Source organism: Passer domesticus, chromosome 1, assembly GCF_036417665.1.
Source record: "Passer domesticus isolate bPasDom1 chromosome 1, bPasDom1.hap1, whole genome shotgun sequence".
Lineage (NCBI taxonomy): Eukaryota > Metazoa > Chordata > Aves > Passeriformes > Passeridae > Passer > Passer domesticus.
Genome location: NC_087474.1, coordinates 21,870,352 through 21,894,228, shown reverse-complemented (window position 1 = coordinate 21,894,228; position 23,877 = coordinate 21,870,352). Strand labels below are relative to the sequence as shown.

Here is a 23,877-nt window from a genome sequence, read left to right as displayed (position 1 = left end):
AGAGCATATACAAATCTGCAGAGAATCTTCATCTAGCTGTTTGAACAGAAATGTGCTAAGGACAGCAGGAAAAATTTGCCATATTTTGCATTGTTTTACATTATTTATAAATTTGTCCACTTTTACTGGTTCTGACACAAATATAAGAAAAAAAATACCACCAAGTAAGAACAGGAAGCAAAACTGAAGAAAAATTTCCTGCTTGGAAAGAAGAATCCTGTTATATATATCCTATATACTATTATATGTCTTGGACTCTTGTGCAGCCTAGAATTCCATTTAGTGACAAGCTGAAATAAAAGAGTACTGGAGTTAAACACCTAATACAAAAATCAAAAGGGTATTAGAATCATTGGGGAGAGAAATTATAAGCAACCTTCAAGATGTGAGCTGGAAGACTGCTGTCCCTTCAGCCCACTTGAAAATTAAGGTTATGATTGGTTTCAAAAGTTATGGTGTTCAGCACATTGATTAGTAAGTCAACAGAAAGAGAAGTTTAAATGAATACTAAAAAAAGAGGAAAATAGTAATACCAAAAAAGTTTAACTTTGAACTAGGAAATGGATAGGAAAGACCCAGAAAGCCATAACAGCATATAAAGGCTTGAAGATGGCTGGATGGTATTCCAGTGTCATAGTGGTATTGGTGATTTTAGGATCACATTAAGTAGAAACTTGAGTCTGTAATAGGATCCCTGCATTGCAAACTGTAAGTGCACACACTGCAAATGAGAAAATAAATAACACCTCTGCAAGGCCTTGAAATTTTGTCTTGTTTTTGTAGACCTCCCAAACTTTTCAACAGTTTAGAGATGTTTTTGAACAAAGCAAAAGCTATTATCCTGTCAGAAAAACTGGGTTTTGAGGAAAAAATTAAGAAACTTATGTCATCCTTGGCTACAAGAAAACCCAAGGGACAAGGGAGAATGTGATGACTCTGTATTTAAAATTATGCAAAACAAAGGATGGGGAAGAACTGGTTAGGATTTTAATTGTTCCCAGAATGGTAGGTAGATCCAAAATAGTATAACTAGAAATAGCGGAATGCCTTTAGGAAATAGAAATTTTAGGGTGAATGTTAGTGAAATACAATTAATAATTGTGCTAGAGACCAGTCTCCCAATGGACTTGAAGCCCAGTTACAGTCATATAAAACTAGACAAGCTCAAATACTTAAGAATATTCTTCAGGAAACAGACTTGCATTAACAGTAGAGTGGACAGGATGATCTCATACACCAGTCCCAGCTCTAGTTTCAGTGATGCAATGATTACTTCTTAAAATACGAAATAGAGGCTTTTAAGCTGCATGCATCTCCAAGGGAGATGTTATTTAGGTAAATTTGTGTACGTTCAGCATACAATGACATTTTCAGGAAGCACATATAAATAATTTTTGACAAAATAATATTACCTTAACAAATTTTGGTGTATTCAGTTCAGATTTTCCTACTCTCTTTATAGGACTTCTGAGTTTGGATTAATAAGCCAAATGTTCAGAGATCTTTCCAATGCAATGGCAGAGGATAAATTTGCAAAGTAAAAGTGACAGCCACATAATGCTGAAATGGGTGCTTTACTCTCTCATGACAAAAAGCATGACTAAACCCATTGATATATTGATGAGACCATACATGGCCATGCCATCTAATATTGCCCTCTATTGTCCTGCTTAATTTCCTGGGACTCTGGCTGTCACTGTACAGCCTTATACAGAGTAAGAGTTACTAGCACAGCTGAATGGCTTCTCTTGCATTTGAATTGACACAGTAAATGAGCCTGTAAAAATGAAGTTGAATGCTTCAGGAGCCTTCTTTTTTTGTTGGCTTTTTTTTTTGGTTATTTTCTGCACAGCTTTTATAATTCAGAAGGGTATTCCCTTAATATTAACTTTCTTATTGGTGGATTGGTTTTATGTGTTTGGCTTAGGGATTCACATTCCAAAGATCCTCATTGCTACAAGGATCTCCAGCTTCTCTGTACTTGAATACTGTTAAACAAACAAAAAGAAGCATAACAGCTTTGGTAAGGCACAATATATAAAAGATTATTAGCAATGGTTCCTTCAGTTAATATTATGAGTTTTCTTGATGAAGCCATAAAAGAAAGTACACTCTCCTGAAAGAGGAGCTGTTTCCAAACCAAGTTTTAGTTTATACTTAAATCAAGTATATAGAAACCCTATATTGTTACTATATATGCTTTAAAGTGTTGAACATTCTGCCTTGAACAGATCTGCTTTGTAGCAGGCTCAGTGCAGGTGCTAATATTCAGCATGATCTTTGCAGTGGAAACCTATGCTGGGTCTTCACATCACATTCTTATCTAGTCATTAAGCCTGTTTTCTGTGTGCAGGGCTTGGCTTCAGAGGGGGAAGGCATTTTATGAAAGCCAAGTAATTCCTTTCAGTAATCCCTGGTGACATTTCTGAAATTCAAAGGAACAACAGAGTTTTCATTCAAGCTTCCCAAACTACACACTGTTTGTAATGTTAAATATATCAGAATTAAAAAGCAAGCAGACAAACAAATAAAGAACAAACAAAACCCCAGAAAACCTACACACTCTCCCTTTCAAAATCCTGCTGCTTTACTTTTTTATGGATTTGTCACCAAGATGTAATACTGTAGCATCTTCCCTAAAATACTAGTAATATACATGTTATAAGGGCAAAGAGATTTTTATCTTGTCTGATTTATTCAGGGAAAAAAGGTCATGTTTCTTTATCATCCTTCATATGAACACAACGATGAAAACAAATTTTGGGGGAAAAGAATGTAAAGTAAGGGACTTCTTTCTCCTTAACCGACAAAAATCTGATTTATTTCTACTGCGGCAGACTGCTGGCATACCCACAAAAGCTGAAGCTGGTTGGAATTTGTCTTTCATGAACATGTCTGTTCATGTTGGTTGGAATTTGTCTTTCTCTTATATATAAGAAATAATATCTAATGGATGATACTGTCTGATAAAAATACAGTGGCAATAAGGCAAACAGCAGTTGTCATATCAGAAGTAATGAGTGAACCAAAATTTCCCTTTCATGATGACAAAAACCATTAAAATTTGTGCAGGAAGCACATGCAATGAATGAAAGATAATTTACTTGTTAATTCAAGGTATTTCTTTACAGTCAGACTTGAAGTAACTGTAATTACAAGAGAATAGAGTGGTCATGTTCTTGCATGTGTCACTGAATACCTAGAAACAAAAGCTCCAGATTTTTTTTTTCTTTGTAGCAATACTCACTTTCTATATTAAGAAATACTATATTCATGAAGGATTAAAATGTACATGATCCCTTCTTGTGGGATTCTTTCTATTGGACTTGCTCATTGTATAAAAGCAGAGTCAAAATAAGCTCAAGAAAATAAGCTCCTCAAACCTGAGCAATATTTTGCCAGGAGATACTTTCTCATTGAGCATGTACTTCCTGGTTTTCTTTTCTGCATCCAGATACTTTTATAATTCACTTTCCTTGCACGCGTGAAATGTATTTCTAGCAATGAAAAAGTAACAGCAAATCTGATGTTGCAAATGGATAAAAGTGGTTTTCAGATATCAGCATTTCAGGAACTTAAATGTGCTTTCCATAACTACAGACCCAGACTGTTCCTCACACACAGCATTTCTATGAATCTGAATTTTCAGATCAAAAGCTAATTCAGCTGATAAAACTTTAGAAGAACTCACTGACAGCGAGAGAAATTTATTTATCAATACCATTACAGTTACTGCAATACTACCCTAATACCCTAATCCTACACATTAGCATTTCTTTGGAGTGGAAGTCACAACCCTGAGGAACATCAAGGGCAGAAGAGCTAATTTGCCCTATGCTGTTTTCTCTCTCAGGCCCAAGAAGTATTTCTTCAGGGCTTACTGGGACTACTGCTCTCACATTTCTCTCACTGCAAACCATTTACAAGAGAAACAGGATAAAAATGCCTTTGTAATGTCCCTCATGTAAAAACCATAATTTGGTGCATTTATGTCTAGGACAAAATCCATTTTTATGTAATGAATGTCTTAATTGTGTTTGCAGGTCTTCATTGGCCAAATACCCATGAAAGCATGCATGGAATTACAGTGAGCACTCAAATCCACACTCATAGCAGGCTATGTGTGAACAGTGGTGTGTTCCCTCATGCTATTTATTTTTCTAATAAAAGGATAGAAAAACTCCATATGAACAGCTTTCCCTAAATTAAGTTCAGATTTGAAATCATGTATAACAACCTAGAGGTAACAAAGTTAAATAAGAGTGATTTAAGAAGCAATTTTGCAACATTTTACTGGCCTAGTTTTTAATTTATTTCTTCCACAATACTAAACATAGCTGATGCTAGTTAAGAAAAGTGAATTTAAACTATATCCCAGCCCATAACTGCTTAGGTTACCTGTACTGTGGCTCAGAGTGTATTTTTTAATAAACAAAACAACAGAATATGCAAAAAAATTGCCAGCTGTTAGCAAACACAGTTTAAAGACAGCTGCACTTCAAAATAAAATATCCCTAGTGACTTCTTGATGTAAGCAGCCCAGATGTAGCAGCAGTGCATGCATTACCAGAATCAAATGGATTTAATAGCCTCTTTAAATTGCTTCATTTACTAATATTATGTTCTTTCTGTAAGGAACAAATAGAATAGGTTAATTTAGGTATTTTTTCCCTATGTTTCTGTGTTACTCATATATGGGTTTTAGTAATCCATAAACCCTTTATGTGTTGAAGCCTATTTTCCTTGCATTGACTTTGAAAGGATTGTAAAATTCAAGGATTAGGACAAGTTACACCAGAGGCAATGCAAAACCATTTTCCTAGCTACTAGTAAGTCCTCATCAAGGGGGAAAAAAAAAAGCAAGCTATATCAAAGGTTATCACAACTCTTTGATGCAGTTGTGGGTAGTATAATACATTCATATAATTCTGCTGTATCAAATGCTGTCAGCAGTAAATCACAAAGCCTGACACACTGATTTCCATCACCAGCCTGACACCACTATTGCATGTACGTCTTCATTAATATTATTTTAATGCCAGTGGCTATTTAAAAAAGAATGCAGGAGATTGTAACATTGCATGTGGATCATTAGCTTTTAGTTACTATTCTAATTCTCTACACCAGCAAATGAAGTGTAAAAATAGCCTGCAGCCTCTGCCACCTGCTTCCCAGCCACTGTCCAGTGGTTAATATTTGGACTCCTTTTTCATGCAGCTGGTCTTCTACTCTGTGGGAGCCTCACTTTCTGTTCCTGGGGAACCACCATGAAATGTCATTTATCATGGCTATAGAGAAAGCCCTGTGACCTTATTTTTTTTTTCTTTTCTCTAAATAGAGGAAACAGCTGTGCTTTCTACCTTAACATTATTTAAATATTTAGTGAAGTGGCTGCCTAGTTTTGTCATCAACAACGACACAGGAGAGCATACACTATCTGCCATAAGGACATAATGCCAGTAATTGCATAAAAATGCTAATGCTACAAACACACTTTTGATAACAAATTACCAAATTATCTTGGAATCTGATGGTAGATGGGTTTCTCCATGTCTCCCTTCCTCCCACTCTGGGAAGCCACTAAATGGCTTTAATGTAATTATGGTTCAGCTCTGTACAACCATTGTGTAAGCACAGCCCCGAGGCTGCCTGGGCTCCAGCAGAGCTCCGTGTCAGCTGTGCCAAGTAAGCACAAGTGACCTTAGCAGGCAGCTACACCTCTCACAATCAGACTGGAAGTGCTGTCTCACACAAGCCAGCAAAGCACAGAAGTAAAAATCTCAAGCTCTTCTGTCACACACAGTACACATTTGCCCCCATCTGATTTCCAATGTGGCAGAGGCTGAGCCCCTGCACAAATTGCTGCCATGTGAAAGAAACTGTACTACTAGGTCTCTTTTTCCTAGGCCCTTCATAGTTCCTTGGTTTGTACAGGAGAGAAAAAAATATTGTAAGGGCTACAAATTGAGTACAAGAGGACTATGACATTGTTTTTCATTTGAAACAGAACACACCACCTCTGACCCCTCAGCACCTGGATTTTTTTTTTGGCCTCTACAAAATGCTCTGTTCAAGAGAACATCATTTCTTGGTATCACTGAAGATGTAACTATTGTGTTCTTCCCCAATACTTGATTCATTTTTGTCAGAAAACAAAATAATGAACTGGATTGCTGAAGTAGCATTTTAGGTCCTCCCTTGATCTCCCCTGCTGCCCATGTAATTTGAATTTAAGCATATGATTATGAAGGACATGCTCAGTCTGCAGGTGTAGTAACTTCTAAATGCTTTTGTTGTTGCATTACTTAATCTTTATTACAGGAACAACACATATTTTGATTGAACCTTCTAATAGCTCTTTTACTAAAATCATCATGGGGGTGAATGTTAAAAAATCTATTTTTGACAAGCTATTGACTTTTGGAGAAAACCATTTTTATTTGTGGAAAAATTTTCAGCAACAATAAAAAAATGTTTTAAAATCCTTTGTTCAGTTTCACAGTGCAGCGTTTTTTAAATTGGGAAAAGTTAAAAAATAAATTTGCAATATTGTTTTTAACTAAAAGAAAGCATTTTAAAGTTTTTTTAGCACTTTGCCCTATTAAAGCATTAATTTTTTTCTTTAGCAATTTCCATATATTCTCTGTAATTTACAACCTGACTTATGTATGTGCAGACAGACATGAATACATGAGGCTCAAAAACTGAACAAATGTAGAGGGAGCTGTGAGAAGGTGAGCAGAAAGGACTGTTTATCTCTCCCAGCTGTTTCCATCCTCTGAGTCAGGTGTCTTGCCTCACCCCAAGCAAGCTGAGCTTCTTGCTGAGGGCATCTGAGGTATTACTTGGAAAAGAGGTGATTGTAAAACAGGAGCAGATGGGCTGCAGAGATTGTATGCAACTTATGAAGACACGAGGTTGAACCTGATATTCAGGAAAACAGGACAGTTTCAGGATAGATGAGAAACTGAAATGCAGAAGGAAATTATTTTAGACCTGTGAAGTGAAGAACGGTCTGAGGAAAACCAGACAATTGATGCAGAAGATGCTGCCTTTGCCTCTCTGGCACACTTGTAATATCACAGTGGTCACATCTGGAGTTTTCTCACTGTCCCTTTCTTACCTCTTGGTTCACCTTCCCCTAGAGCTCAGGGAACTGCAGCAGCCAGGGCCCAGCTATACTAACCACTCACTTCAGTGTTAGATATTCCAGTATTTGTACTCTGTAACCCCTCCATATGAAACAATCCTGTGATTTCTAAACCATGCCCCCAGGGGTCAAGATTTTCAGGAAAACCTGTTTTCATCCCATAATCTCTGATTTCAGCTACAGGATCAAATACAACCTCATGTTTAGCTCCCTTCCCTAGCCAAAAAAATTTCCTGCTAAGTCTTCAGTTTCAATATTACACTGCAAGATTGCCTTAAAAATATTATTCATATATCATATGAAAACATAAGGTGCTTTTACCCTTATCTTACAGTTACTTCTATATTTTAAAATAATCATAATTCTAACTTTGATTTGTTTGTATTAAAGAAAGATATTTCAGTGAACTGCAAAAATTACTATATTTTTCTGAAAATTCCTCAGTATAATTTTTTCTCAGATGAATGCATTGTAAAAGTTTAAAATGTCAAACATGTATTTAAAAAACTAAAACAAAACCAGCAAACCAACCAAAAAAAACCTCAAAGCAAACAACCAACCAGTCAAAACAAAACCCAAACATATTCCAGAGCATCTTCCTTTCCTTTTAAGGAAGAGGATTTTTTTTTTTTCGTGTTTCAGAATTCGTACAGATTGCAGAGATCCTATCACCTCAAAATCTACAAAATAAATTAAGGACTTCCAGCTTGGTTTTAATAGTAAAAAAAACCAAATACCTTCCTTGTTCCTTGCTCAACACAGGACTAAATAATGTAATCAGAAACAAGCAAGGTGATATATATATTGTACAAATCAAACCACTCTTCTAAACCTGCAAGTCTAAATAAAATCTGTAGGTTTGAAAGAAAACTCTTCAAAAATATTTACTGCTACCAAATACAGTAGATTAAGAACTGAGCTTTTATGCTCACAGAGAATTCTGGTTTTCTCCTTGCTACAAGTGGGCATGGTGAAAGTCAATCTTTTGCAAAACAAGTGTCATATCCTATGAAAGTACCACACAAGACTACAAAAGTCTGACTGCAGTCCCTTGCAAAGCACCAATGGGTGCTGGTAGCAGCTGCCAGCCAGTGGGGTGGCAGGAGGGGATTCCTTCAGGAGATACTGCATGAACCACACATATCACTACACATAAGTTTTCTAAACTGTACCAATGATCCCACTACACACTTGATTTACATGTCTAAAGAAACCAAGAGCTAAAGCATGTACATGGAGCCTTTTCATCCCCACTTACCACATGTCAAGGCAGGTGGAATATTCTGTTGATCCCAGAAGGACATCTGGAGGCCTGTACCATAGGGTGACCACTTCATTGGAATATGTATGACTAGGAACTGATTTAGCTCTTGCAAGACCTGTGGCATAAACACAAATAAATTGATGTCAACAGACAAGAAATAGTTTGCTGTACACTTACAATCTAAAAGGATATTTGAGCACCTACCATGTAATGTGACAGGCATGTTGCAAAAGTGTTTTTCTTCTAGAACTGGAGTACTTTACTTAATGGTAGCATCTATCATTAAGTACCTGGCTAAACAGAGCTGTGAATATTATGAAGGGTAATAAAATATGCTTTTCATAATGACAACCACAGGCCCAGGAGAGATGCAAAGATATATTGTGGAATACCTAAATAAAAGACAAATATTTTAATTGCCACTAACTGCTCATCCTGAGACATGAGTAGTCTTCCATTTCAGTGTTATTTAGAAAAAGAAAATGAAAAGGAAACTCCCAGACAAATGATGCCACAGATGAGATTTGGCTTCTTAGGGAAGCCTAGGAAACCTTCAACAGCTTGCACTGCAAAGCCCAGCCTGCTTATTCAAGTTTATGTTTGAAAGCTGTAGACACACATTACCATTCAAATCAATATTAATATTGCAGCAATACAGTAGAAAAGGATATGTGAAAAATTCTTCTGTCTCAAGAATTGCATATTGGCAGTACTCCAATTTCAGAAATAATTTCAATAAAATCTGTGGCCTACTAAAGATATAATATTTACAATAATTGTATTTTAAGCCTGTCAGTCATTTAAAATAATTCACATTGCTACACAATCTATGTAAAAGAAAGATTATCATATGCTAAATCAAGAAGTTTATGTTTCTCCTACAGAGGACTCTATCCTCCAGGAAATGGAAAAAGAACTTCAGGGCTGAGGTGACTCTTCCTATCATGGGCCTGCAAGTGCTTTTTCCAAGTTATCTGATCCTAGCTACTGCCTTGAGAACGAGTGTCCACTTCCTTGCTGGGAGCATTGGACATGCACAAGTAAAGGAAATCAGAAGAATGCCGTACTGGGTGCTTTTTTGTGTCTTCCTGAACTACTGGTTTTCCTTTCAGTAAACAAATATACTGTACTATTCTGGTACTATAACAGAAGGCCATGTTTTACACCTTACAGAAACAAAGAAGCGAAATCATACACTCAAAAAGAAATAAGCAATGTGAGAATTCCCAAAAGAGTGCAGAAGAGAGTCCTTTGCCCCTTTCTTCTTAATACACTACAAAAGCTATTTAAGAACATTTACTGTCAGTGAATACATCTCCATAGCAATGATGGCCAATCTTGCCAGCAAATTGCATTATCAGCTGATTATAGCAATTAGACCAGTGTAGGGGAATAATTTGAATTGTATGCCATGATCCATTCTCTTAAAAATTACATTTGAAACATGAATACCTATTTTTTAAATTTGCAGAAATCCACTTCCTTAAGGTTTGTGCACCTGTCCATCAGCTTGATGAACAATTTGGCTTACAAAGACAACCCAGGGTTGGCCAGGTACAGCCCCAAGGAGGCCAGAGGAGAGGTCCAATCATGTGTTCCACAGTGTCTCTGCCTCCAGATTAAGGTTTTTGCTTCTAGGAAACCAGAAACCACCAATACCTCCAGCTGGTGAGCAGTTCTTATTTCTGCACACAGAACCATTAACAAGCCTGAGTTTCTGTGCATCAATACTCCTAGAGACTAAACTGAAACAGTATTCCCTGCATTTGTGGATATGGACCTACTACTACTCTGCAATATAAAAATTATTAAAGGATTTGAGAAGTATGGATGGTGAATAATTCCATCCTTTTTGCCTTTCTGAGCCTCCTCATAAGTCTTGGAGGAAGACTAAATTTGTTTGCAAATTCTAATCTTCTGCCAAGTTTTCCTAGGAGAAGAGGCATAACCAAGCAGGGAGAAAGGCCTCTTGAAGAAGCCATATCATGTATTTTAGGGAAAACTGTCAAAAAACTTTAGAGCTTGTGGGATGACAAATTTTCGCGACACAAAGCCATTGATCCACACATTCAGAATCTCTCCTGTAGAGAGAAATGAGTACCCAACTTGCCATACCAGAAATCATGTTGCAAATAATAACACCGTAACCACGATTGCCAGCTGGCTTCTGCCACTTTACTGACACAGATGCAGCTTTGTGGGTGTTATAGTCAGCCCAAGAACACCTTCCCTCCCTTTCTGTGACTGTTCAGCGTGGAATCAGCCCTCCCTTCCTGCTGGGAGTGCCACCCATGCTGTTTCCTCAGTATACTGCTTCTAGATCTCCTCTACCTCTTCTCCATTCCAGGTTAATGAAAATCCATCTTATTTTCAACGAATGGCCATTTTGGGCTAGTCCCTGACTGTTGGACAAACAACTGTTTTTCTTTAATCCATTTGTCATTCCCAAATCTATATAAAAGTTACATTTGAGGTTGGCCACTGCACCTGGTTCCTCAGTTATAAGAGGATCATTAATGGAATTAAGAAACATTTAAAAAAAATCTTATTCTGTAAAAGCAAGCTGAGGCCCTACATTGGTATCAGACAGCACCACCAGGTCAAGAGGTGTTCTAGTTTGAGTTAAACCATAACAAAAGGCTTATGAGTACAGGCCACATATTTTAAGTTGTGGCCAATTGGTTTCCTAGTTGGCCACATACATTGCTTTGGAAAGTAAATGGGAAAATGAAAGCAGGAGTGAACAACCAAGCAAAATACTTACAAAAGCTAAAATTTGGAAGGGGAAAATTTGGCACAGTCCCACTGTTCAGTCATTCACTCACTCCCTTTGTGCAGGACTGACAGGACCTGAATCAGGCTAATGCCACAGAGAAGCTGCTTTCTCACAGGGAGGGAGCAACCTCTGCTTTTTCTGAATAATTCTCTGCTCTGCATAAAGAATGCATTTAGCAATAATGAACACTTTCACTCAAAATTAATGTAAATGTGTCTCATCACAATTGAGATATGAAAAAAATACTCTAATCTTTCATATATATTTGCAATCTAAAAAGAATGCTATCAAAATATATATGTGAAACACCAAGATACTACACTTCTTGTTTTGATGGTCTAGATACAAATAGATGACAGTTACCAGGGTTTTTCCAGATATCCTTCTGCAACAAAACTTGCTACATATTTTATACCCCTTTGCATATCCAAATATGCTTACTCATGCAAAATTTATTTAAGCACATCCTTCAACTGAAAGAAAAATGAAGGGTAGGATTAATTAGCACAGCATGTTCGATCACTTTCTTTAAGGGCTCCCTTTCTGTTTCCATGGTTACACTACAGGAAGAATGACAATCTCATTTAAAAAAAACAGAGCTTATAGGGGATCATCAAAACTTCAAACCTTAATGGCCCATGTGCATAAAAGCCAAGAGGTAAGTGGTGGATCAGGAAGTGAGCACACAATATTTGCATATTGCTGCCTGAGCACTCCTTTAGCCTGGGAAGGTGGAGGAAGGATTTTCTGACAAGCAGTGAACTCCCCTCCGATTCCTGTGCCTTACAAAAGATAAAGGGTCACCACATACCCTGCTGTTGCAGCCCTATTTTGAGAGAAGGAATCCAAGCACAAGGCCCAGTTATTAAAATTAAGGTTGTGTCAGACCCACTGGGGAACTTGTGTGTAATTATGGGAAGGACAGACACTGTTTAATGTTCTCCAGGCACTGACTTCTTATGACCATTATTTACCCAAAATGAAAGAAGAAACTGTTCTGATGCATTACATACTGCAAGGCTTGCACAACATCATCTAGCTGCTCTGTGGCACAAACCACAACTTAATTTTAACTCATTCATTAAACAACAGCTCAGGATATCCTGGGAAGCATGGTATTTAAAATTCAGAGTGAATTATCTATGCCCATGTATGTTTATGTCTTTAACATGGAAAATCCCCTGCTGTCTCCTACTCTGAACTTTTAAAAAAACCCTTTTTTTTTTTTAAAGAAGAAATTTTCTTACTTGGTAAACACAACTTCATCTGGCTGTATCTTAGACTCAGAGTGTGTATCTGATTTTACCTAGGACCAGTTATGGACAAAACATATTGAACTGATTTATCATTGTAATTTTTAAATTGTATTTGGCTTTTAGAAGAGGCTGTAGCTACATCCAGACTCGAGATTTACCCAATAGACACATCTTTGGCTACATGAGCACAAATATTAATATTTGATACCTCTCTAGCTGCAGGATAGCTTCCTAGTCAACTTCATATGACAATTGGAAGGCTTTGTTCACAGCAAATATGATTCTGCAAATGAGAAAACCAGTCATGTCTGCAAAAACAAAGGCTTAGCAGCCATGTGCATGGTTTCCCTTTCTATTATACCTTAAACATGTTGAGCAGCTTATTATTTTGATTTAGATATATTCAAAAAGACTCTAGCAAGCATACTAAAAAATAAGGTGTTCTTCTTGTTGCTTTTCCTTGATTCAGCTTCTTTATGTGCTTTCTTTTTTAGCTTCCTGTTTAGTTTATTTAATAATTACTTAGTTTGAGGTAAATAGCTTATTGAACTGCAACTATGAGTCAGTAATAATATTAAAATTTTGCTAATGTATTCTGTTGTAGATCAGGAACTGTCAACTTAACCTATTTACTCAGCAGCTTGTTTTCCAACAGAAGCACATTTATTCAATGAATACTTGAGTGACAACAAAAAATAAAAAAGCAAAATCGGTGGAGACACGACACTGCATCAATGAAGTGGTCAGCACTCTAACCCAGTTTCCAGTTCTTGGCAATCAAAAGTGTCCTGCAGCCTTTAGGTCCCTCTGCTGTTTATCTGAATGCATCTGTCTCCAACATGAAGCTTTACCAGAGCATCTGAGTTAAATTCCTCTCAAGTAAGATAAATTACTTACAATATCCTATGTCCTGGTCCTAATATAGCCATTAGCTTATGGTAGTGCTGTTCATTTATAAAAGTTACTTACAATCAGAAAAAGACTAATTAGGATTTCAAATTGGTATTCCCAAAATGCACTTGAGCAATGACTAATCTTCCAAACTGGAGTGCAGGAGTCAGTTTTCAAAAGAGAGAGAGAGAGAGAGAAGTAAGACAAAACGCATGTGTGCCTCTCAGCCTGTCTGGTTTTTCCAGCTGTTATCAGCTGTTGTAATAAAAGATTATTTTTTCCTACAAGTCTTATCTCATGTATGTCCTCAGACAATCGCTTACAGTAACACAGATGATAATTATTCTGGTCTGTGAATAGGGCTCAACTGTCAGTTGGCAAACACAAGTTACAGAATGGGGAGGCACAGAAATAATTTTCCTGCTACCAGAAAGAATGACCCTAGCACTCGTGAAAAGTGTTTGCCCCTTTTCTACATGTCCAGCATCATCTTTTTCACTATAACCTCTCTCCTCTGCCGCCTGTGCCTCCCTAAGGATCATAGGGAATAGAAAAAAAAGGGATACAAGAAAAAGCTCAGATCTTAGTTGTATAAAATCCCTTTGGTTAATTTGTTTGAAAGCTATCATAGCTGCAAAGCTGTTTGTTTCTTTGCTTTAAAATCCTTATAAATAATTTCCAATACATTTTGAGAAAAGGCACGCTGATTTTGAATGTGTACCATGACTGAAAAATTTATTCCTATAAGCAGGAAAAAAACACACGAAAAACTAAGTATTGTGCAAAATGTGGTACAGAAATGCAAAAGAAACATACACTTCACTTTTGACACCAGGAAAATATATCTACACCCATGGCATTCTGGGTCAGCATGAATATGTTCAAAGTGCCTCTACCAGTCTGGAGGTAGAAAATAAGAGTGTGGGCAGGAAAAAAAAGGAAACAAAATACATCAACATTATAAACATTCACATAGATGTAAAAGCTAGCAGGACTCAAGGACAGCAAGTAATTTCACATCAAAGGTAACTTCTGCATTACAGAAAAGACCTGGATTCCTTATGGACATGGTATACATGTTCACAATAGACTCAACAGGTGATTGATTTAAATCTTGCTTCCCAGATTCTGGATTTTTACTTAACAATTTGTTGTTTCATAAAAAATCTGTAAGAAGATGATGTCTTCTACTCCTATAAATGCCCCAGTAGGAACATGCCACTGTGCTAATAAGGCTGTAAGTGAAAATGTCAGAATTACTCATTTCACAGTGAAGTTATTAGGTTTGAAGCAAAGAGTTAACAATTGCTGAACAGATGGTTTTAAATTGGAAAGATCTGCAGAGTGCAGGGAGGAAGTTCTAGAAAGGACAAACAGGCAGGAAATAATTCTTCACTGAAAATGAGAGTTAATACCTCTCAGGATATTTTAATATTCCTTGAGAAAAGAGAAAAAAACAGGGAAGCAGCTATGAATGAATGAGCCTAATCAATACTGGACAATTATTTATATAATAGTAATAATTTACATGTGGAATTTTAAGACATGACTAATGAACTTGCTGAAGACAAGAAAGGTAACAGAATGCTTTTACACATTTTTGAAGTATAAATGTTTCAACATCATTTGGATTTTCCATTAACAAATCAAAGGAACCCAAAAAAAGAAAAAAAAAGATATTCAGGAGAACAGTATTGTATGGAGACAAATTGAGAGCTATGGATGTCCCATTGTCCCATTTGGTGAAGTATCACAGTCCATCAAGCACCAAACACAGAAGCTAACAAGCTACTGCAGGCTATTGTGTTTGAAGCTAACAATTTACTGTGATCTCTACATTTACAAATAGAAGCAGGAGAGCAAGGGTCATTTCTGGCATTCAAGTAAAAATGAACCAACTCTTTTCAACTGGTACCTGGAAAACTTATCATTTGATAGGTACTTGATGTATGGCATGAGACAGGTTAAATATAACATAGCAGTAAAGAAATAAATATGCTTGCTCTCCAAGACTTATCTTTTTTAGAAAATCATCATGTAGACAAACTGCCTTTCCCTCTACCCAGGTGCAAAGAGGACTGAACACATACCAGATGCAACTCAATTTTATACAGGGCATCAGTACCATTCAAGTCCTTCTAGTTTCATGTTGTATTAAACCTGACAGCTGAATAACTATTTAATAAGCACAATTTGGTGCTACTGTAGTGACTCACAGTCATCCACACAGAAACACAAAACCTAGGTTTCACTGAGAGCTTTATGTTTGAACATCTAATCCCAGTTGTTTATCATCAGGTAATTTTGTTTCTTAACTGACCATACAGCACTGGCAGTGACAAGGTGATGCCAGGTACTGCTCTCTCCACCGACTGAAGGGGTCCACAATGCACTGAACACTGCAGTGCTGGGCAAAAGGCAACAATAGTAGCATGGCTACTGGGATGTTATTGATGGAGTGATTTATTCCAGTGGGATCAGTTTTGCTGATCCATCATGTCCTGTCTACCTGTAAAATACCTGGACAACTTTGATGAAGAGCATATCTCAAGTCATGGTCAGCTATTAAATGCCTAATCAAGTAGCTGAAAATTTTCTTCAACTTGTCTAGGATTAGGAGTTTAACAACAAGAGGGCTACATGGAAAAGCAGGTATTTGAACAATATTAACATCTATAGACAGACAATGTTTTTAAAAAGCAGATCTAACAAGTATTTTGTTTATAAATCAAACAACACTACCATTTGACATTACCCTGCAGGAGTAGAATCTGTGAATTTGAAAAACTGTCACCCCATGGGTGCTGAAACCATCTACTCTTACAATACAAGATCTGACTTAGGTATAAATGACACAATTCTATGGCTAGTATCCATCAGATCCTTGTCCCTGTACTGCAGAGCCAGTGCAAGTGGGTTTGATGTGCCTCCTTTTCCAGCCAAGGTGTCGCCTGAGCACACATCCCTACACTGCAGAGTGCAGCTGCATTTGGTGCCTCATCCACCCTCAGCTCGCAAACCACGGCTGCCCTGCCTGCCACAAACTGTTCTCTAGAGCCCATGGACCTTAATCCAGGTTGCTTCCAGAACCCAAGCCAGACTATTTATAGATAAGACAAATATTTAGCTGACTTTTGTCATTGCTACAATGTGATATCTCACAACTTATGTATTCCCTTAGTAGGTAAAACACTGTCTTGGAGTTCTACCAAAGAACTCCAGTACATTTTGCGTGTGTTATCACATTAGTACATACATTCACATACTAGGTAACACCCACAGCATCTAAAGCCACATCTGACTGCACAGGCTTAAGTCAGAGCAAAACGATCTGAAAACAGACATTGATGAAAAATTAACAAAACTGAATAAAAAAATCTCAATTACATAAAAGCTGTTTTAAATACAAAGAACAAACAAAGAACAAAAGTTATTTTGTGTGTAACTAAAAATAACTTGAAGATTTCACTAATTTTCAAAATTTCTTCCACTTTGCTTTCAAGAGTGAAGCCATTAAGAAAATCTGTATAAGCACTGTTGCTTCTGTAAAGCAATATTTAAGGCAACATCTAACAACAGAAATCTCTTGAGTGTCAGATTCATCTGTTCAATTGAATTGCTCCTCAAAACTCATTTAATGTATATGTCATCTTAAATTATCTGAATCACAAATCTTATAGAAAACCTTTATGAGAGACATTCCAATATGCTTAGGTCTAAATTATTATTTGACTTTGCATCAGTAATAAGGCATCTATATTCCTGGAGAGCCATCTATATTCAGTTCTTAATATAATTGTGTCAAAGAAAAAGAAGAAATGAAAGCAGACAATTCGATTTTTTTAAAAAGTTACATTACAAGGACATAAAGGCTATTCCTTAACAGTACAGTTCTGGAAATATGTAGTTAAAACCCAACTGCTCCTAAATGCAGCATTTTTCTCTAAAGTGATAATGAAATGCCACTGCCAGAATGGCAAAGCTGGAGCTACATGGCCCAATCTAGCCCTTTCTGTACAGATGTAACCTACCAAGTCCATAGAACTGCAATACCCTGTATTGTAACTAATAAAACAAGTGAAAATTTGTTTGTACTGAAACAAAGCCATTCTTTTATCTATTCAACTTGGGGACAATTGATGTACTTCTGGATGCAGTGCTCAATAAAAATTACTGTAGATTGCAAGCAAAGGATCCCTATTAGAACTTTGACCACCAACAAACTACTACTGTCATACTGTTATTGAGGCATTCCATGCTTTATTGAAACCATTTCCTCTATGAAGTTTGCATCTGTGAGCCAACTATTAATACTCATCAGCATGTCTCATCTAGTATCACAGCCTACAACCTGTGTAGCAAAGCTGGTGGTAATCCTGTAAGACAGAATGGGCAAAAGATTGACAAAATTTCAAGAAGCTAACATTAGGCATTTGTGTTTATAAAGTACATTTCAGTGACCTGCTGCCTTTTTTTCTTATCCCTCCCCCTGCCTTTTTAAAAAAAAAATTATTCATTTCATTTTTTCCTAAGGTCTACAGACAGAGGTCAGAGCTGAACCAAATTTCCAGCCAGTTGGAAGAGTCCAGAAATAACTTAAAAACCTTGCAATGACACATGCCTAAAAGCAAATATAGTCACAAAAGCAAGTAAATTTGATGCCCAAGTGACTTAAAAATTGCTGCAATAAGAATGATATGAATATATTCATGGCTGTGGATGGGAATAAAAGAGATTACATCTGAAAATCTCCTGCTACCTTATTTCCAATGACTACAAAAAATTTGCTGTTATAATTTGACATTTTATAAGCCAGAAAAGCCAAAGGTGGTACAGCTGACCTTGGAGAAGAGCTTGAGGACCTTTAACCAGGTGAAACTCTAACCTGCCATTCTTCCTACCATGTAAATCAAAAGTTACTCAGCACCATTTTCTGCCTGTGCAAAGCTGCTGTTAATGTTCCCACATCACCCAGACATAAAGCTGCTAATTCCTGATTACTCCTACTTTTAAGTTTTTTAACTTTCAAATGGGTCTTTCAAATTATAAGACTAAAAGTTCAAGCAAAGTATGGTTATTGCTAGTATACATAAAGGTAACTACTTGGAGCTATCATTTATTTGTATAGTTTTTGGAAATGGAAGTTGCTGTAGAAGTGTTAATATTGCTCAGACAAGCACTGCCTGATCACTTATGGCTATCATCAGGGCTAAATGATGCAGGGGAAACTCTCCTCTTAATGCAAGTAGCCCTGCAAGCATTTTAATTTATATCAGGACAAATTATGCGTCTATGAATATATTAATACAACCAGCACTGTGTCTTTCAGAAGTAATGAAAAAATTAATGCATAAATTATTAAGAATTACCTAGATAAAAAGTGACTGTGTTGCAGAAAAGTAAGGTTTTAAACTGTCTGGAACAAAATAAATGCTGTTATAAATTACAGAGCCATCGTTTCTTTAAAATACAATCTCAATTATGGAATTATTTCAGACCATGTTAAAGGCATATTTCTCTTAATGAACTGCCAGTTCTGTTCACGTTAATCTTTTTCTTTGCATATCAATATTTTTGTTCTGACCGATGATGAATTTTTTTATTCTTTAATCCACACCTATCCCAGTTAACCTTTAATACCTACGTAGCTGATTATTTCCTGTGTAAAATAAATCTGCATAACTATTAATACATTAATGACATTAAAATAATTTTAAAACTTGGCATAATTTTCTCACTATATAATTCAGTATGTTCTATTAAATAAGGAAACATAAAACAAAATAATAATCAGACCAGGAAAGAAAAGACAGAGTACTATAGGAGTTACCTGGAGGCCTATATTCAAAAGCTTTACCATGAGCAGTACCTTTTTCTATAGTATTTTTCCCTGTAACTACTGTAACAGAAACAAGAAAAGAAGCTTCAAAACAATTAAGTTTTAATGAAAGTTTGATATTTTAAATACAGGTGCTTGTAACCACGATAATCAAAAGAATATGGAGAGGTGTAGGAAGGGAAAATGTTCTCATATAAAACAGAGAGAACACCACCACATGACTGAATAAGGCTTTTTTCAAGTGAAACAATATTTGTTTTAAATACAGCTACAGATTCATATGGATGGATGGATGGATCTCTTTTGTACAGACAGCAGATCACAGTTCTCCAAGTCTTTTGTGTCACTGTCACGTAACAGTCTAGCTCACACTTAAGTGGGCAATATAAGGCAATAAAAAAAAAATCATGATTATCATAATAACATTGCACTGCTGGCTGCAGTACAGATGACATTCAAATCCCATGTTCTTCTTAAGCACAAAATACTGAAACAGATTTTTCATCACAGTTGTTTTAATGGTGTCATAACCAACTTCCTTTATTACCCTTAATGGATAATTAAGATGCTTTCCTCCTATTTAAAGGCTTGATATAACTCTCACTTGTAACAATAGAGAATTGCATTGAACCCTAAGTAATCTGAGATGCGTTTAACAGGGGACCCATTAAGTGAGTCACACCAATCTTCAGGTCCTTCACGCTTTTTAAAAAATAAAACATTTTCCTTTTCAGTCAATAATCCTACATAGGGCTTCTCAGTGGGAACAGCTTAAGTTACAGCATCTGCTTTAGTAAAAACTGAAAGGCCTCCTATTTAAAGATTTTTAATTTCAATTGTTAAAAAGTGATGAGTGAAGACTGGCATAGACAAAAATTTAATAAGTGGCTCTACTTTGTTTTAACAATTGGCAGAGAGAAGTTAAAGTCGTAGTTGAATACAGTTCAATCTCCCTACAGTTTTTGCAATTGCTGTCTCCAGATACTAAACTCATGTCAAATCTATTCTTTCTTCATAGGTTATGAAACCCAATTTCTGCCCATGAGAGATTCTTACTGCATTGACTCTCAGATGGCAATTTTTTTGTATAGATTTAACTGGTACCTCAATAAAACTATCAGAAAGATGAAGTAAATTAGATGGCTATCCATGATGAGAACAACAAACAAAATAAATAGGAGAAGAAAGCAACATTACCAGCAGCACTAGACCACACTTTCTCCTGCATCTTCACCTCTGAAACAATTCTTTAGCCCAAATTCCAGAAATCAGATCTACCCCTTTTCACTGCTGTTGTTTGAAATTTTCTGCCAACTACCCATCTCCCTCCCCATTTCACCACAGGTCTGGGCATCACAGCAGAAGATCACAGGCACAGCATATGAAGCCCTTGCTCCTGGGAGGGAAAGGAAAGGATGAAACTTTGGCTACTCCCTGACAGCAGCCAGTTATAGCATTAGAAATGGAGAAGAAAGGTCTGGGGGTGCAGGGAAAGCCTATTATCCTCAGAAAGGAAAATAAATAACATGGCAGCCAGCCACATGTCTCTGGGTCCACAGTGCCCACAGCTTTTGCAGCCTACAAGATTTATCTTTCCTCCAAGAAAAAAGATTTAAAGGTGCCATAGCTACCTAACAGTTCTGCTCCTAAGTCCTGGCCTTACTTTGCCTGGATCTAGAAAGTGTGGACAGCAAGGGCTCTTTACCCTGACTCAGTAACAGGTCATTGAGGCTATTCCAGGACAAACACACACAGTCTGCTCTGCTGCTCCAGCCCCAGCTGCCACTGTACACAGCAACTTCTCCTCTCCATGGAAAATGAGGTATTTACAGCTCATCACATAAATAACTACTTTATAAAGTACTTTATAAAGAACTGCAAGCTGACTCCAGTTTGAACAGCTTGGGGGGGGGTTCACTTCCCAGGTTCTCACTTCCTTTTTTTCAATTTCCTCTCAACATTGCCACTGAAGTCATCTTCCTTTCTTGATGTTTAATACAACTAGAGTCCTCAAAGAAGCCCACTGCTGTTCTTCCTGAGAGGTAAAAACTAATTCTTCAGATTTCAAAGGCTGTTATCAGAAAGGAACAGGCTTCTCCTGGAGTAACAGCAACCTCCCACAAGAATATGGGAAAGAAACATCTTTTCTTTCCATGTTCAACTCAAGCAGGGTGTTAGAGGGGTTTGTGGATTTATGTTTGGGGTAAAGTGGTTTCCTTTACTAGCAGCAGCCTTTGATAACCAGCACCCAGTCAGCTTCTAGCCCTTCTCTAGGGGATAGAAGGGCTGCTGTGGAGGGCAGGAGCTGTGTTGGGCCAGCTGCCTCGGGGTGACCAGGCTGCTACTACAGCTCACCCCAAATGGCTGCATCAGACTCCCCAGATTAGTCTCACTTAAAGCCAGGCAACCAAAGGGAGCCAGCTTATATAAGTACAGACACTCTCAGAGGAATTTTGCTAACGATTCCATCAAGCTTCACCAACAATATAATACCAGCTCTTTGGGCACTGAGACAACTCCTTTTATCAGCATCTGCAAGAACTGATACTCTGTGGAACATTTACACGGGAAAACATCGCAGTTATCCATGCAAGCAATCTTTTATGCTATTCACTTTTTATATGAATTTTATACAAAACCTTATAAAGAAACCCTTCTGGGATTCTTACTGTGAAGAAAAAAAAACTACTTTTTTTTTCAACTTGTCAACATAGTTTTAGCAATTTTAACAGTAAGCTACACAGGAATAACCTTGTCCCTCCTGACATACTCATCATGCTCTCCACAGAAAAATCTATATGGAAATGCATGGAAACATCCTCTCTAATATTCAGCTGCAGATTTAAACTGCAAGTCCATTGAGTATAATTCCCTTTATTTTAATCCTCAAGTCTCTTTGCTCCCGCTATCTATTATTTATCATTCTATATATCTAGAAGGATGCATGGTTGAATCACACTGACTTGATTCTTTTACTACATCAGAGGACTTTAGAGGACTTTATATTAACAAAATTCCAAAAGCTTAAGGCAGGACTTTCACCACAATACAGACCTGCAGATCCTTACTCATCCAGAGATCCCCAAAGACAACACAAAACAGCTAAGAAAAGCTTCAGGGTCAGTGTTAATTGAGAGACTAAATGAAAGACATTTGCATGAAGATCATGCTGTTTTTCCTCTCCAAAGCCCATTCCCACAGATAAGAAAAAGAAACTCTCATACTACAGAAACAAGCATTTAAGCATTAAATTACTAAGTTGCTGATGCTCCTTGTCACTCACCTTGCAACACGAGAATATGTTGGTAGTGTTACTGCAATTTGAAGATTTTTTAACAGGACTGAAATTATCAAAAATTAGGGCAGGGATTTGGGAGGGAGGGGAAGCATCTATTCAAGTCTTCGCTATGTTTTTCAATTTAGAAAATCATCAAGTTTCCCTATCCTTGCAAATTATACTTAAGCTAACAATACTTCTAGACCTGTTGTTCCATACTTTGAAATTGTACTTTGCACTTGTGTGCCTGCTGTGTAAGTACCTAAACTAGGCAGTTGTCTGCATAGTTTATACACCCTGTCATGGAGTCATAGCACAGAGAAAAAGGCAGTATACATACTAAAAAGAATGGCATCTAATTAAAAGATTTGATTACACAGGAGGTCCTTGCACTTACAATAACTGCACAATCCAAAACAGAGACCAAACAGGTCTTCAAACTTCACATTCACCCACTTCAAGCAGCTTACTTCTGTTGCAGGTCTAACAGAAGAGATGAAAGGGAAAGGCAGCTGCAGGGAAGATTCACAAATGAGTAATTCCCTGAGAAGCAAACCCCAGCAGCAGGTAGACCATCTCAGAGGTTAAGCAGGCCAAGGGCCCTGCTAGTCACTTGGCCACTTTCTCTCACAGCCTCAGAAGTGCTTTTACTGTGTCACATGCTAGTCAAGTCTAAATGTTTTGTTCTTGATACACATGACCTGATGATATCCTCAGCGCATCAAAAGGTGGATGATCTCACCCCAAAGCTATGTAAATATTTTATCAGAGAAGATCTAATAACAAGTATAACTATGTATTTTTCAAGCCAGAAAGCAAAAGACCATTTTGACTAAAGAATATATAAGAGTAATTGTGCTATGATCAGAATAAAGGTCCACATTGTTCTTGGAGGTGTCAGAATATTAGATTGCTAGAGGCTCTTTTCAGAGAATATGAAAAGAGGCAGGAAAAGCGTAAATCCTTCCTGGAAAGTCCCACACAGAAGGTGGGCCTCACCTTCTATCTGATTATTGTCAGCTATATAGAGACTTGGTGCTGGAGTTTATCAAGTATGATAATCTGCATGCAAACATAATTGATTAGCCAATCTTGATTTATATCAGCATATACAATAACTAAATACCAATCTCCAATCATTAAGAAACAAAACAAAACAAGCATGGTATTTAGTGAGTCACAGAACCACACAAGAAGGAGAATTTGCCTAGTTCAGTCTGCCAGAATGCTCAAGGCTTAGTACAGTAAGGGAAGCAAACAGAGATTTCATAACATCTCTGGGCTGCTCCAGTGCTGAAGTACTTTCATACCAAACATTTCTTTCCTTATAGCCAGTTGTGTTTCAGTTTATGACCATAATCCCTCACCCTCCCACTGTGCACCCAAGTAAAGAGCACCAACACACTCTTGCCAACTCTTAAGGC

General features: G+C 37.1%; 1 protein-coding gene across 6 annotated transcripts in view; it reads right to left on the bottom strand.

The window, feature by feature from the left end:
* The window catches only part of CDK14 (cyclin dependent kinase 14), a 341,412-nt gene that overhangs the window by 154,889 nt on the left and 162,646 nt on the right, over nt 1-23,877 (bottom strand). For all 6 annotated transcript variants that reach the window (XM_064409653.1, XM_064409650.1, XM_064409676.1 and 3 more), the window contains one exon: nt 8,409-8,529. In XM_064409653.1, coding sequence (XP_064265723.1) covers nt 8,409-8,529 — 121 coding nt within the window. The remainder of the gene's footprint in view (nt 1-8,408; nt 8,530-23,877) is intronic.